The following is a 16590-nucleotide window of genomic DNA, read 5'->3' on the forward strand; positions in this document are numbered from 1 at the left end:
ATTGCGTCTATTCATAGGCAGACGTGGTAATCGGGGCCTAGAGTTGGTTGTGGCGCGATACTGCGTAATCGCCTCTTCCAAAGTCCTCCTCAGTTGCTCATTAGCAATTGTACTCACATTCTGACTCGCGAAGTCCCCCTCGTCGGTACAGAAATCAACCCGTGGCGCCGCCGGTGCCAGGTCGGGTGCGGGCACCGGATCCGGCGACGTGGCGGGCAGATCCCGCACCGAGGTGGAGTCCGCGCGAGCAGAGAGAGCCTCCTGGCGAAGCCGATCAAGTGTCGCGTCATCCAAGCGCTTTAGCCGCTGAATGACGCGCACCTGATCCGATAATCGCTGCTCCGACACGGTGATGGTAGGTTCAAGAGCCTGAAACAGAGGCAGTATTCTCGAACGATAGGCGGATAGCTGTGTTCCCCCCTCTGTAGCCCCATAATAGGCGCGCATATTATTCTTATTCTTATGTTTCTTGTAGGAAATTTTATGTTTATTATTTGTGTAAAATTTGTTTTTGCTATGAGTCATACTTTTCAAATTATTAACGAAAAAATAAAAACAAGGAACCTTAGAATTTATTATAATTAACTTTCCCTCTTTATTATCTTTTTAAATATTGATCCCTGCTAAAAATGTACTAAATCTTTTTTTATTGAAAATGTTGTGTCGATTATTAACGTTTAACAATTTTTTTTATATTGGCCACCGTTTACGAGTTATTTACGAAAAACTAAAAAAAGAGACCTTCAAAAATTGATTATAATTAACTTTCCCGCCTTAATATCTCTTTGAATATTGATCCTAGCGAACAATTGTACGGAATCTTTCCTGTAGGCAATTTTATGCAGATTACTTATGTTTAAGAAAATTTTTGCTATGCGCCACCGTTTAAGAGTTATTTACGAAAAACTAAAAAAAAGGGACCTTTAATATCAACTATCTCACTTCCAGTCAAGAATTCGATCAATCAAACGGCAATTTCGGATTCAGCGGGGTCTAATTAGGTTAAAAAACCCGGTTGCCCGGTTAATATGTTTTGCCAGTCGAAATCGATTTTTACAAAAACATGATCAGTCAAGTATACACTCATATTGTATACATATAATTAATAATTATTTAGGTACACTCACCGACCTCACCGTCTTACCTACCATTTTTAGGGTTCCCTACCCAAAGGGTAAAACGGAACCCTATTAGTAAGACTCCGCTGTCCGTCCGTTCGTCCGTCCGTCTGTCAGCAGGCTGTATCTCACGAACCGTGATAGCTAGACAGTTGAAATTTTCACAGATGATGTATTTCTGTTGCCGCTATAACAACAAATACTAAAAAGTACGGAACCCTCGGTGGGCTCAGTGGGCGAGTCCGACTCGCGCTTATCCGGTTTTTAATTTCATTAAGTACTCATCAAAATTCGAATTTACTAATAAATCTTTTTCAATATTAATTGCCGAACTAAAAATCCCGGAACTGACGATTCAGAATACCGATGTCGTCAGAATAAGGACGTAGACGTGCTGCGCGGGAATGGTGCGGAGCGCCGAGCGGGGCGCCCGCCTGCCCGTTCTACCACTCGTCTGCTTCACCCCCTTGAAAACGTAAAACTCGAGTATAAGAGCGCCTTAAATATTCTATACACTTTTACGCTACGATCAATCTTCTTCTCCTTCAACCTAGCGTTTTAGCTAAGCGTCCGGTCTTCAGCATCCTCTGGTGTGAGTAGATTTTAAGTAGATTACTTATGTATCAGAACATTTTTTGGTACAGGCCACCGTTTACGAGTTATTTACAAAAAATATTAACAATTGATCATATTTAACTTTTTACCTTAAATATTTTTTTAAATACTGATCCTAGCGAAAAAGTGTATAGAATATTTAATGTAGACAATTTTACGCAGATTACTTATGTATCAGAACATTTTTGCTACAGGTCACCGTTTACGAGTTATTTATAAAAAACTACAAAGGGACCTTTAAACCCGATGACTGATAAGTTCATCAGCGTCACATAACATAAATTGACCTCCGCATTGGATAGACAGCAACATTGAATGTTCCAGTAATCAAAGAAACTTAATTGCTAAATTGGAAATCAAAATAACTAAACTGGGCCAGAATCTCCAATTTTAAACTACTACGTTTTGTGCTCATCGATGTTAGTGTCGTAAGCGCCATCGACAATAAGGTCCCTTTTCATAGATAATACCACATATAAGTGCGGAAATGAATAAGGGCCAAGTGCAGTAAGAAAATGCAAACAGTAGAACAATAGGTGCGTGCTTATAATAACGCTAACGTTTAGGTTAACGTCAAATAATACGTTGACGGAAACTTCCAGAACAAATTTTATTTTTTAACAAGCAGAAACGTCTGCGAACGATGCTATTAAGCTTAGAATAAATTTAAAAGTGGAAAAATTACTGTCTTGGGTGTCTTTTCCACTTTTAAATTTATTCTAAGCTTAACTTCCAGAACATTACGCTTTTTTCATTTTAATCCTGTAGCCAAATTTTATTGTGTAACTAACCTCCGAATTTGTTCACTCAAAAATAAATTAAAATAATAATCTTTACCAAAATCTCACAAATTGTATGTTTCGACAGTTACAACTTTATTTAATTGCTAAAAATGCGATTATTTTCGCACAAACTAGAAAGACAAAATAATATTAGTATGCATCCATGATCCATACAAGACTCATTTTGGGTCACCGCGCCAACCAAGTAAGTATACATGATGTTGAGTATGATTTGTAACCATATTATGTTTGTAAACGAAGATATATACATATACGAGTATATACTTCGGAACACTATTGAAAAACAGTCATGATAGTATGGATTCCTCACTTTTGTCATATGAAATAAATATACTATCAAAAACAACTATCAAACATATGACTATGATTCTAATAACTATGGCTTGGTCTGTGCCATCTTGTCTTGGACAGAAATAATTTGATAAAACCGGGAAAGTGCGAGTCGGACTCGCGCACGAAGAGTTCTGTACCATCACGCAAAAAACGGCAAAAAAATCACGTTTGTTGTATGGGAGCCCCACTTAAATATTTATTATATTCTGTTTTTAGTATTTGCTGTTATAGCGGCAACAGAAATACATCATCTGTGAAAATTTCAACTGCCTAGCTATCACGGTTCATGAGATTCAGCCTGGTGACAGACAGACAGACAGACAGACGGACGGACGGACGGACGGACAGACGGACAGCGGAATAAAAATGCTGAAGTGATTAGCTGTCATGTAGAGCAATGACCCACTTAGACAATGAATTCATTTAAAGAAGATAAGATATGCCAGACAATCTCTGTTTAAGTTAATGATTGCAAATGTTTACGGACTACGGACATACCTATTTTTTTTACAAACAAATAATAGTTAACTGTTAGCATTTCAGTCTGTATTTTTTCAGTATTTAAGATAGTATTTTATTTACGTTTCGCTTATCATATCATGTCAAAAGATTATTCTGTAAAATACATCATGAAAGACTTATTCGATTGATTGTTTTCAGGCGGATTTTTGAAATGTACTTAATTAAAATAACTATTAAAAACAGATTTTGAATGATACATAAGGCACCAGTTTAAAGTCAATAGATTAGAACTTCTAATTTAGAAGTAATGATATATAAAATAAATTGGGCCAGGAATATGACGCCGTTAGCAAGAAAATGACGTCGGCATTGTTTTTTTAGTGGTTTCAAGAAAGTTGTAATTTCCTTAAAGTGGAATACAAATCACCAGCTAAAAGTTAATATTTTTTAGCTATGAGATATTGAAATAATTTGGGCTAGAATGACAACCAAGGTGGGAAAATGACGCCTGTATAAAATAGACTAAAATTATGCCAATGAATGACAATTACTGAATAAATGATTTTATATGATATGATATAATTTGATTACTATGAACCATTATAATATTTTTTTGCTATATTAGTCATTTTCCTGGATAATAATACCAGGAAAACTACGCCAGGATGCTGAAGACTTTTACGATTACTGTTAAACCATATACTTACAGATTGTATGACTTATTTATTTACGAAAATAAGAACGATGGGAGCTATTAAACGATAAAAATAATAAAGAAATAAGATAGTTCTACATGCTTAAAAACCAATCCAGGAAATGACGTTTATAGAAAATATATCACGAGAAGGACACAACTCATAAACAGCTTAAAGGATCACGCTAGACCGGGCCCTACCCGGGTTAAGGCGTCCGACATGTTATTTTCTAATTTCTATGACTTCTGTTCGGTGATCACGTGGTGCTTTCCATAGAAAACGAAGCGCCGGAAGCTCCGGCCCGACCCCGGCCCGGTCTAGCGTGAGTCATCCTTAAAACTTTACAGATGCACTTCCACTTATCTTTCTGCGTCAAAACAAGTGACATACTTAGTCATAACGTCGCAAAAGTGACGTTATCTTCGACGAACTAAATATAAATAAAAAGGTATTTGAGAGAAGCTGTATATGTATCTGATTTAGTCTGAACTAAACGTGTGACAAAGAGGTAATGCCCACCTAGCGTTTAAAATTTAAACGCTATATTTAAACTTTAAATATAGTATAATTTGCAATAAGTATTGCATAATTCAATGCGATGTTTAATTATCTTTCTAATGATGGCTTTAATTGATTCGGTCAAGTTGTGTTCTAATGTCCATACATTAGAACACAACTTGACCGAATCTTCCCCATGGAAGACAAACAAATTATAGCCAGCATTCAATCAATGTAGTATGATACCTTTGGGTATGGTGCTTTATGCACACTAGTGTCCCATGCCCTCCCCCTGACGCAACCCCCCCCACCCTTTTAAGCATGAAATATGTCCCGGTTGACGGTTTTTTTTAATTTTTGAGAAAAGTATTAGAGTTACGAATAAAGTGTAAAGGTAAGAAATAATCCCTATTAAATTCTTAACAAAAAAGGTTATATTAATTTTTTTGATATGACGCACCATATTCATGTATTAACTTGTTGAAGTTGAATATACCATAGTACGTGATAGTACTGAAAGAAATCTTATACGGAGAATAAGCTTGCAAGGTTATTTTCCGTGTAAGAATTCTTTCAGTACTATCACGTACTATGTTATATTGACCTTCAAAAACTTTTCGACGGTTAAATTTTGTTGAAGGTCATCTAGCCATAACATGAATATGGTGCGTCACATCAAAAAAAAAATGAATATAACCTTTTTTGTTAAGAATTTATTAAGGATTATTTCTTTCATTGACACTTTTTTCTTATATTGTTTACTTTCCCCCAAAAAAAAAACGGTCAACTGGGACATATTTCATGCTAAAAGGGAGGGTTGCGTCAGGGGGAGGGCATGGGACACCAGTGTGCGTAAAGCACCATACCCAAAGGTATCATACTACATTCATTGAATGCTGGCTATAATTTGATTTTCAAAAAACACAATTTGTCCGAATCAAATATTGGTTGTTTGAGTACAACGCAAGCCCTCTTGAGCTTTCCGTAGCGCTTAGCCAATTTGGCCCATAATATTTATTTATTTATAAATATTATGGGACATTTTTACACATTTATATGTAAGTCGTACAATGTAGAATGTGAAGTTATTTTGGGGTAAACACGTGTGTGACCAGTGTGACACTGCGCGCAGTAACGGTACCTTTTTTTGCATACTTAATATATTTTTTCCAATGTCTGGCGTATCATATTTAGTATTCAGTTTACTATACCTCGCTATATTTAAATGTGTCAAATGAAAAAAACAGTGTAAAGTATTTTTGTCACCGGTTTAAGGATGACTCACGCTAGACCGGGCCGTGCCCGGGCCGGGGCGTCCGACATGTTTTTTTCTATGACTTCTCATCGGTGATCATCGGTGCTTTCCATAGAAAATGATCGGGCCCCGGCCCGAGCCGGGATGAGTCATCCTTTAGTAATAACACAGCTGTGGCAACTAAAAATCGCACTTTTAAAATCCACGTCATTAAAACAATATTTGAATAAGTTTTATAAATATGGTTTTCTGTATGATGTAATTGAAAATAAACATTTCAACAAAACAATTAATGTTTACAATTAAACAATTGTAATGTTTGTTTACGCTTAACAAAAACGTGTGCACTCATAGCATTATCATAAGTTAATTAAAGTATACTTTAGATAATTTGATACTGCATATATTTACTCGTAAAGTAAATTGCAAAGTTTATCTTGTTGTAGATAAGAAAACAATTTGGTCTAATTAATTAACGGACTTCTGAACTAAGAATAGGTATATGAGTTATTTAAAGACCAACAGGAAAATGATACATAAAATAAATAACATAAGTTGTAAGATGAACTTAATGTTAACTTACACAGAGGTTCCTTCGTTTGTCTCTCTCCTTTTTCATTCATAAAATGATCTTCTCTTTTACAGAATAAGCGATGGCGCCAAAGAGAGAAGAGATCACAGAAGATCAAGAAACAAAAAAAGAAGACACAGCAGACAAAGACGCGGACACAGAAGACAAAGAAGCAGAGAATCCCGATAAAGATAAAGTTATTAAAGAAGATAATCCCGACATAGAAAAAGTTATTAAAGAAGATAATCCTGACCAAGAAAAAGAAACGCCCGAAACTGATAAAATACCCGACCCAGATATGGTTGGAAAGCTGTCAAATTATTACCAGAATTTGAAGCATGATTCGGCCACAGGACTAGCGCTAGATAGTAATAAGAATGTAACCTCAAAAGAAGAAACCCTCCTGGAGGACTCCAGGACTGTTGTGCGGTTTTCACCAGTATGGAAACAGGTAAATAATCCTTTATATATGAATAATGTGGAAAAGTAACTGTGGATGGGCGAAGATTTTATTACAGCTTTTGGGCAAAAGATGGCAGACCTTTGTCACTACTAGAAAAATAATCAAAATACATAATTAAAAGTGATATAATTAAAATAGCACCTCAAAGCAAGCACCTGTTGAGTGAAAACCTGTATAAAACCATCACCAGAGTACCTATCATAAAACCGATACGTTTTAGAGATATTTAGGAACATTCATTTGTATGGTCAAACATAAAAACAAATGTGAATATGAAAATGTGAGATGCTTTTCGTCCGAATTCTTATGCCGACTTATGATAACATTTCCACACTTTGTCTTACCAAATCCCATGCAAATCTTGGTCCGCCTCTATCTTTCTATCTTTAGATATGGTAAATAATAGAGACTAAAAAACTGAACAACCTGAAATCAATGTCTATGATGAGGGCATAATGTCAATATGTAATTCATTTCCAACAAGTAACTCATTGAACATGCGGGTGGCATTTCAAAGATACATAAATCATTGTTAGACTTAGAAAAGGAGGTTATTTATATAAATAAATTGTCAGTTTTCGTGCGTTTACGTTTAGAGACTTATTACGATTGTATAGAGTGTATAGAGACTTATCAAAACGAAGGTTTTTATAACATAACTAAAAGTTTTTGCTAATAGTTTGCAATTTTTTTTGTATTTTTCTCCCAAAACTGGCCTCCATCTTCAAAAATTTTAACTCAATCGGTCGAGTAGTTTCAGAATAAATTAGTTGTGACACTTGTGACAGACGGACGTACAGACCGACACACGAGTGATCCTATAAGGGTTCAGTTTTTCCCTTTGAAGCACAGAACCCTAGAAAAACTAAAAATACTTAACTTTATTTGTTTTATTCCAGACAATAGCAGCATCGGCTTCAATCCTCATCACATTTATCTCCGGTCTGACGTCAGGGTATTCCGCCATCTTGCTGCCCCAGCTTAAAGCAGAGGATGGCGCCATCCCGTGGGATCCTACCACACAGTCTTGGATAGGTCAGTATTAAAGCAAAGATTTGGAGGATACTGGTAGAGAATGCTTTTGGCATTAAGTCCGCCTTTTGTACGAAAAGTTTTTCTTGTGTGCAATAAAGTATAAATACTTAAATAAGATTTACTGATTGTATTAGGTATCCCGCCGAGTTTCTTGCCGGTACCATATTGGGATACCCTCCTTCAATTTGGAAGGGATTTAAATCTAGGGCAGAGGTACGGTTATAACCGGTCTAGCTTTATTTTGCGTTCATAAGGGCATTGTTATTTGCCTACTTGAAAAATAAACAATCTTTATCTTTTAATTGTGTAAAGTCTTTGACAGATTATTTCGAGATAGGTATGCCAAGATTTTTATAAACGACATCGGCTTTTATGCCTATATTACAGTCAGCAGCAAAAGTTGCTAAGCGGGCGAGGTGTTCAAAATAACCTCGACACGCTCTTATTCTCTTAACAATAAAGTCGCGTCAAGATCATTTTGAACACCTCGCCCGCTTAGTAACTTCTGCTGCTGACTGTACTAGGAAGTCATTCTTCATTATTTAACGTAAAGATAACTTACACGATCTTATCATTTGTATGTACGAAGTGTGTGTCCTAACTCCTAGATACGAGTAGTAATAATTTAGTCTTAATTGTTAGGCAAAGTACCTAATCAAATGCAAATTCTGAGTTGTTTTCTTATGTTTGCTGGTAGAATTGACTTTTTTTTTATGATGATTTTGGATGATAAATATTTCATAACATTCATTTGGATTTGATTTTGTTTGATACATTTAATATTTGCTTCGGGTTGGTGTGGTGAAAAATGTTGTGTTTCACTCGGGGGTAAATTTTGTTTAACCCTCGTCCTTTGAAACCCTCGCAACGCTCAAGATTACATTTTTCGAACCACTCGCTACGCTCGTGGTTCAATTTTGGAATCTTTCGCTTGCTCGGGTATCAAGATTAGCACGAGCGGTAAAACAACAACTTTGCCCCCTTTTAAAACAAATAACTATACCTTCATGCTGCCGTAAAAAAAAGACCACAATAGGCATACTATATTGCCTAGAACGTAGGACGTAACCCCTTAAAAAAATTATACAAGGTCTAGATGTCCTTTCTAAGTACATCAGCCTCTTCAAGTCTTCAGTAAGCGTCATTGACATTGAAATGCCAAGGCCGTTGCTATTAAATACGTCTGGAAAATCCACTTTGCTGTCAGATTATTTTAATCTCTTCTTTTTAGCCTAGAAACTTATTTTAACACTTAGTGAGGCTTATAAAAGGAAACATGTCATAAAAGGAAACTAGGTACTTAATGTTAACGATTTCTGTGAACTTGAAATAAAGTTCAATCACGATATTGGAATTTAACATTTAGGAAAAAAGAAGACATTAATTTATTAATAATAACAAATCTGTTTACAACATTAATAACAAACTTAGAATAAAAAGTAACCTAAAATTAAAACTACCTACAAAACTAAAACTAATATCTAAAAAAATATAGAACTACCTACAAAACTAAAACTAAACCTAAAAATAAAAACCTAAAAATCTATATCTAGAGAGGGCCCCTGGGGCATAGTGCCAAGAATGCTGGCAGCATTTCCTCGCTGGATCGCAACGCTTATGCGTTGAGCGAGGAAGCTGCCAGCTCTTTTGTCCCCAGAGACCTCAACAAGCCGTTTCGACAAATCTGTAAAAAGACTCTGAGCTCCCGGGCCCCACGGGCCGAGGGTCTCGACACCGAAAGGGATAAATTTGTAATTATCGTCGAGACCCCCGTATTTAAGCCTTTTGAGGGACTCGGCAGCTTCGGCAGCGGCACCCGCTTTCTTTGTGGTACCGTGAAGGTGAGACGGTGCCAGTGTGTCTACACAGGTCGCGTCCCACACTAACACTCGTCCCATCCTCCACGGAATCAGCGACATACCATCCGGTCTCTTGCCATCGTCCCGGGCCATACCGGTCGGCTCGAGTATCGCTGGCACGTTGACGGTGACAAGAGACCGACGGATAATGTCATTGAGCGCGGCGTGACGTGACAATCGCCCCGCGCTTCGCTGGCAAGACAGACCATGAAGCCCCAGCTGGTCCACATCACTCCCACAGTGGCATTTATGCGGTGCACAGATTGGAACCCCCAGGCGCAGCCCAACTGCCACACGGAGGGTGTTTCCATCTAAATGAGTGCCAGTATTGGGCGAGGGATATGCGTTGAGCCAGTGGCCAGCCTCCCTACACCCAACTGCGATCAAACGGGCGCATTCAGCTCCTTCGCTGTTATCTAAACATGTGGTATAAGTTAATTTCGATAAGGCGTCATCCCAGCTCCTCTGTGATTTTAGATTATATGGAGGGTCTTGTCCCGGGCAGGCAGACAGCCAGGCATTTCTAGCATCGTCCAAGCCTGTGACCTCATAGTTTGTGGGTAAAACCCTTAGGATTTTTCCTACAAGATCAGCAGAGCTGTGGACAGACGATAGAAATGCCGGCAGTGATACGCTAGAAATTCTGCGCAACCCCAGCCCGCCGTATCGAACAGGTAGCGATGCTTGTAACCACGATTGATCGGATAGCTTTAAATTGATAATACGCTCTAAGGTAGTCTGGACCATGATGTCTATAGGTAGGAGCAAATTTTGATGTTTCCAGAAAGGACTGCAGCGAAGCACATACATTAACTTTGGAACAAAAAGGCAAAATTTAAGAATGGTGAGGGCTGAATGGGGGCTTATTTCTAGAAGACGGTCGGCGTAATTTTGAAATTTAGAAACGGAGTTACTGATAAAAGTTGAAAAATAATTGTCAAAAATTGGAATTCCCAGTAGGCTAAGGGAATCTCTCGTGACAGTGGTAACATTAGGTGTTAAAGCATTGAATTTCTCTGTTACGTCCGAATGGTTTAGAAACGCATCGTGAATGTAAAGTTCACATTTATTACAGTTCAGATCTAGACCTATGGACTCGAACTTGGACTTGAGGACGGAGAGATCCGAAAGGACTGTTTCCAACTTGCCTCCTAAGGTTCCATCGTCCAAGTACCAGACATTAAAATCAGAAAATTTAGGTATTTTTAAATATGTAGCTACAATATTTTTAGGGTTCCGTACCCAAAGGGTAAAACCCTATTACTAAGACTCCGCTGTCCGTCCGTCCGTCCGTCCGTCTGTCACCAGGCTGTATCTCACGAACCGTGATAGCTAGACAGTTGAAATTTTCACAGATGATGTATTTCTGTTGCCGCTATAACAACAAATACTAAAAAGTACGGAACCCTCGGTGGACGAGTCCGACTCGCACTTATCCGGTTTTTCTTTTTTGCTGCGTTACCGACAGACTATTTTACATAAAATGTCTATCATACTCGCAGTTAAAATCTGATGCTATTCGCCGCAAGTGTAACCAATGAATATTTTTAATTTCGTAAGCTGTATCGAAAATTCAGTGAACTAGTAATGAGGCAAGCCTAATCTACCTTTTACTTTAAAGTATTTTAAGTATATTTTTTTTAGTGTATCAAGTAGTATGTTTAAAGGTTTTTTTCTCTTTCAGCTGCAATGGCTGCGCTCCCAATGGCGCCTGGTTGTCTGATCTCCGGTTGGATGATGGAGAAATTTGGTCGCCGCACCTCTCAGTACATCATCTGCGCCCCTCTCCTCCTCGGCTGGATTCTCATCGCCTCGGCCACCAACCTCCCTCTCCTCCTAGCTGGCAGATTCCTCACTGGCATCTGCGTCGGACTCTGTGGCCCACTCTGCCCCGTTTACATTGGGGAAACCACAGAACCTAAATACAGAGGCTTCTTTCTAGCTGGTGTCTCCCTAGCTATAGCTGTAGGACTCATAGCGGCACATGTATTAGGAACTTTCCTGACTTGGCAATGGACAGCTAACATATGCTGCCTCTTCCCTATCCTGGCAGTTCTACTTCTAACTTTAATCCCTGAGAGTCCTACATGGCTGATCTCAAAGGGGAGAATAGAAGAAGGTGTGAAGGCCTATGGTTGGCTTAGAGGTCATAGCGAAGAAGCGAATGCTGAGCTTAGAGGGATTTTGGATAAGCAAAAAGCGGCTGATTCAGAGCCTGCTCTGGATTGGAAAGAAAAACTAATAGCGCTTAAAAGTCCGGAGCTGTTAAAACCGTTGTTTATAATGGTATTCTTTTTCATAGTCTGTCAATTGTCAGGAGTTAACGCCGTTGCGTTCTATTCTATAGATATAATGGAGAAGGCAGTTGGTACCGGCATGGATCACTACGTGGCCATGCTGGTGATAGATATAGTTAGAGTAATCATGTCAGTGTTCGCCTGCGTGGCTTGCCGCCGCTTCGGCAGACGGCCCTTATGCTTCATCAGTGGTATACTCACCGCATTATCAATGATCGGGCTCTCTATGTACTTATTTGCAACTGAAGGTACGCAGATTAAAATGTCTTGGATACCTTTGTCCTGTCTCATGATATATATCTGTGCGATCTCTATTGGTCTGGTGCCTTTACCATGGATCATGTGTGGGGAGGTGTTCCCTACTAAAGTTCGGGGTTTGGGCTCTGGTATTAGCTCTGCGACAACTTTCACCGCTTTCTTCGCGGTGGTAAAGACCGCTCCAGGTATGATGCAGCATTTAGGAGAAGTTATTACCTTCCTTAGCTATGGTGTTGTAGCATTAGTTGGCACTGGAGTCCTCTACTTCATTCTCCCAGAAACGAAAGGGAAGAGCTTACAAGAAATTGAAGAAGAATTCAAATATGGCAAGAAGAGTGTTCACAAAATATGATCTAAGTAATTGTAATAGAAGATAAAACTCTTTATAATACTTTTACGCTAAAAGCGACAGTGTTTATCTGTGATACTTATGTAGTCAATATTAAAATTATATTTTTAATTGTGTGTTTGTTTTTCCCCTACTTAGACACTGGATATAAATGATTAAGTTATATTAACTTTTTTTCCATAATTATTTATTACTCTTCCTACAAGGAAAACCTAGTTTGTAATACATTGTAAATAAAATCACAGGGCAGAAGGTCCCAACAATTAGGGCGCCTCGTTTAGAACTAAGCTTAGGTAAGTCATCATCATCATTAACTTAAGAGTTATTCTCTTGTCGGTGGAGTATCTTCCAGCTTTCCCTATCTTGCGACAGCTCTTTCACTTTTTGATACGACACGACTTCTACTTTTTCTTTCACTTGCTCCAAAAAGCTGCGTCTGGGTTTTCCTCTTCTGTACTTATGGGGTCTCTATAGTTTCCCATAAAGTTTTAAATCATAATGTATTGTTTGTCCGCATTTCCGTTAGTCATAAATTCGTTTTCCTCAGAAACACGTAACTTTTCAGAATTGCCTAGGATGATAACCTTACGAAAATCCTGAAAAGTTAACGGTTTCAGAATTATGACTAATGATAATCTGACAATCATTATATTATTATGACGTTCAATAATTATGTCAAACAAAGGGATCCGGTCCCTTATGCCTTATATTTTGCGATAACTAAATTGTCAGGAGCAATTTTTGAGAGATTTTATAATTATTCTACAAAAAATGGGTTGGTTCCCGATTCGCCGGATTTTTGTTTCGCCGGATTCTCGTATAGTCGGATGATAACGTACTAAAGTAAATTTGGCGAAACAGGAATCCGACGAAACAAGAATCTGGCGAATCGGGAACTAACCAAAAAATGTCTTTGAGTTCACGCATACAGTTTACTAAGTTAGTACTTCTGCTTTTAAGGGAGATCTTATCAAAACGGGAATAAATAAAATCCAAATTTGTTATAAAATTTATTAACAAAATAATATAGCTATTAAGTAACTTCAATGGCACATTAGTGAGTATTAAATCTACAATTTAACCATTAAATGCAGTTCGGTATGACCTGTCCAAAGCTCTACAGAATGAAGCTGATAATTTAAAATGTTACTTAAAATTATAGCACTGAATCTGCCTCGCATTTTTAAGGCATGATGATTTACAATGGCGCTGACGTTTTCATGTCTATACGAGTCATCTTGTTGTGTGCCTTGCCTTTTCTTACTTTAGGGTATCTACAAGAGTTTGTGCGAGGCACAAACCGATATTAGGATGAACGGAATTAAACACGAGGCTGACATTTAAAGTTCCTAGAGGTTGGGTATACAAAAAGGTGCCTGCAACTATTTAATAGCAAATACACCAGTCTTCAATTCTTGATAGTGTTTTGTTATTTTAGAGTTCGACCAGAGCGGAGTTTAATTAGTCGTCTGTGTGTAGTGTGTGTGTGTGTTTAATAATCACCAGGCAGGAAGTTCGTTCACCAGACTTAGTTCCATACATGGTGGGTCATTAATTATATTAAATAGTCAGTTAAAATTTAAGGAACGTAAGGACATTGTATCCATGTCTGTTGAACGGACTATAGAACTAAGTGCAGTAGAATTAGAGCAATTTATTGTTGTCTGTGTGTATAGGCCGCCATTAAGTAATTTTGAGTTATTTGAAAACATAATGGAATCTGCCCTACTTAAAATATCATCTTCTAGTAAGAAATTGCTTATATGCGGCGACTTTAATGTAAATATTATGGAAAATTCAACAATGTCTTGTAGATTATTGAATCTTTTTAAATCTTGTAATCTCAACCACATGTTTATGGAGCCCACTAGAGTGACTGCTACTAGTGCAACCTGTATAGATAATATTTTCACAGATATTTTTCCTATTGCTAAAAAAGTTATCAGCAATTTAGAATCAGACCACTTAGGTCAATTAATGGTATTTGAGGCATTAAGGAAAAATACCATGAGAAAACAAATAACTTTTGTACCAGTAACCTCGGACCGCGTGGAAAGAATGAAGCTAAGTTTAGTTCAGGCGCTACCCTTTTTGTCTTCCGATATGAGTCCTAATAGTATGTATAATTCATTCTTTCACACTTTTATGGATCATTATAATGCGATATTCACCTCAAAATCGGTCGTAGTTAGTGGTGCATCAGTTTTTAGTGAGTGGGCTACTGCGGACTTACATCAAAGAAGACGTGAACTGTATGCCTTATATGAGGAACGGCGGTTTAATCAGAGTGATGAATTTAAAGAACATGTGAAGGAGTATTCGAAGAAGTTTAAAGTAGATTGTCATATAGCTAAGCGAAATTATCTAAGTCAGAAAATAAAAAGTAGTTCCGACATTGTTAAAGCAACCTGGAAAGTTATAAATGTGGAGACTGGTCGCTCGAAACATACAATTAAAGAACTTAAACTAAACATTGATAACAAAATTATAGATTCCAATTTAGAAGTAGCTACAGAATTTGAAAAATTTTTCACCGAGGTACCAGTATCCACAACTAAGGATTTAAATTCATCACCCTCATCTGCTGTTACATTATTAAAACATAACGCTCCAGAGTGTTGTGGAGACCTTCATTTTGAACATGTTTGTACCTCAGATGTAATAAAGGCGTTTAAATCAATTAATGTCAAAAAAACTAATGACCTCTGGGGAGTCTCTGTCCATGCTGTCAAATCCTTAGTAGAAATTGTAGCGCCTGACTTGGTAGTTATATTTAACAACAGTGTTGATTGCGGCGAGTTTCCTGATCTAATGAAACATAGTAAAGTAATTCCTTTATTTAAATCTGGTAGCAGCTCTGACCCCACTAACTTTAGACCGATATCTGTGCTACCAACATTTAGCAAGATTTTTGAAAAATTAGTTCTTTCTCAATTAGTACGACATTTTAACGTTAATAATTTGATGCATAATAAGCAGTTTGGTTTTACACGGGGTCGCTCAACAACCGATGCTGGTGTTGAGCTAATTAAGCATATTTTCGATGCCTGGGAGGAGTCACGAGATGCTTTAGGTGTCTTCTGTGATTTATCTAAGGCCTTCGACTGTGTTTGTCATGAAACATTAATCAGGAAACTTCATTATTACGGAGTTAGAGGATCGGCACTGAATTTACTTAAGTCCTACTTAAATGGTAGAATACAAAGGGTCGATGTGAATGGACAGCGATCACCTGGGTCATTGGTCTCTATGGGTGTTCCACAGGGGTCAATATTGGGGCCTTTCCTGTTCCTTATCTACATAAATGACTTGCCATTCCTTATTAAGACCCACCATGATATAGTATTGTTTGCAGACGACACCTCACTTATTTTCAAAGTCAAACGACAGCAACAAGCTTACAATGATGTAAACAATGCTATTTCAAAAGTAGTAAATTGGTTCAATGTTAATAATTTACTGTTAAATGAGAAAAAGACTAAATGTATTAAGTTTGTCACTAGTAGTAACGTAAGGCATGTGCAAACAAGTGTCATTGTGAAGGATGAGGAATTGGAATTAGTTGATAGTACAGTTTTTCTTGGTATAACTTTAGATTCTAAACTCCAGTGGGGTCCCCATATTGCTACTCTTTCGAATAGACTGAGCTCTGCAGCTTTTGCAGTGAGCAAAATCCGTCAGTTAACTGATGTGAAAACAGCTCGATTAGTATATTTTAGTTACTTCCATAGCATTATGGCATATGGTATTTTACTGTGGGGCGGTGCTTCAGAGATAAATACCATTTTTGTTCTGCAGAAGAGGGCTATTCGAGCAATATACAAAATGAACCATAGAGACTCACTTAGAGATAAATTTAAGGAAATTGACATAATGACAGTGCACTGTCAATACATTTATGAGAATATTCTGTACGTACATAAAAATATTGTAAATTTTAGGAAAAATTGTGAAATTCATAATATTAATACTAGAAATA

General features: G+C 37.6%; 1 protein-coding gene across 1 annotated transcript in view; it reads left to right on the forward strand.

The window, feature by feature from the left end:
- Positions 1–12722, forward strand: part of LOC134801467 (facilitated trehalose transporter Tret1-2 homolog) — a 34636-nt gene extending 21914 nt beyond the window's left edge. The window contains exons 2-4 of the mRNA XM_063774067.1: positions 6425–6801; positions 7713–7848; positions 11392–12722. Of these exons, the coding sequence (XP_063630137.1) occupies positions 6433–6801; positions 7713–7848; positions 11392–12614 (1728 nt within the window). The 5' untranslated portion in view covers positions 6425–6432 and the 3' untranslated portion in view covers positions 12615–12722. The remainder of the gene's footprint in view (positions 1–6424; positions 6802–7712; positions 7849–11391) is intronic.
- Positions 12723–16590: the final 3868 nt, after the last annotated feature.

This window comes from Cydia splendana, chromosome 22 (genome assembly GCF_910591565.1).
Source record: "Cydia splendana chromosome 22, ilCydSple1.2, whole genome shotgun sequence".
Lineage (NCBI taxonomy): Eukaryota > Metazoa > Arthropoda > Insecta > Lepidoptera > Tortricidae > Cydia > Cydia splendana.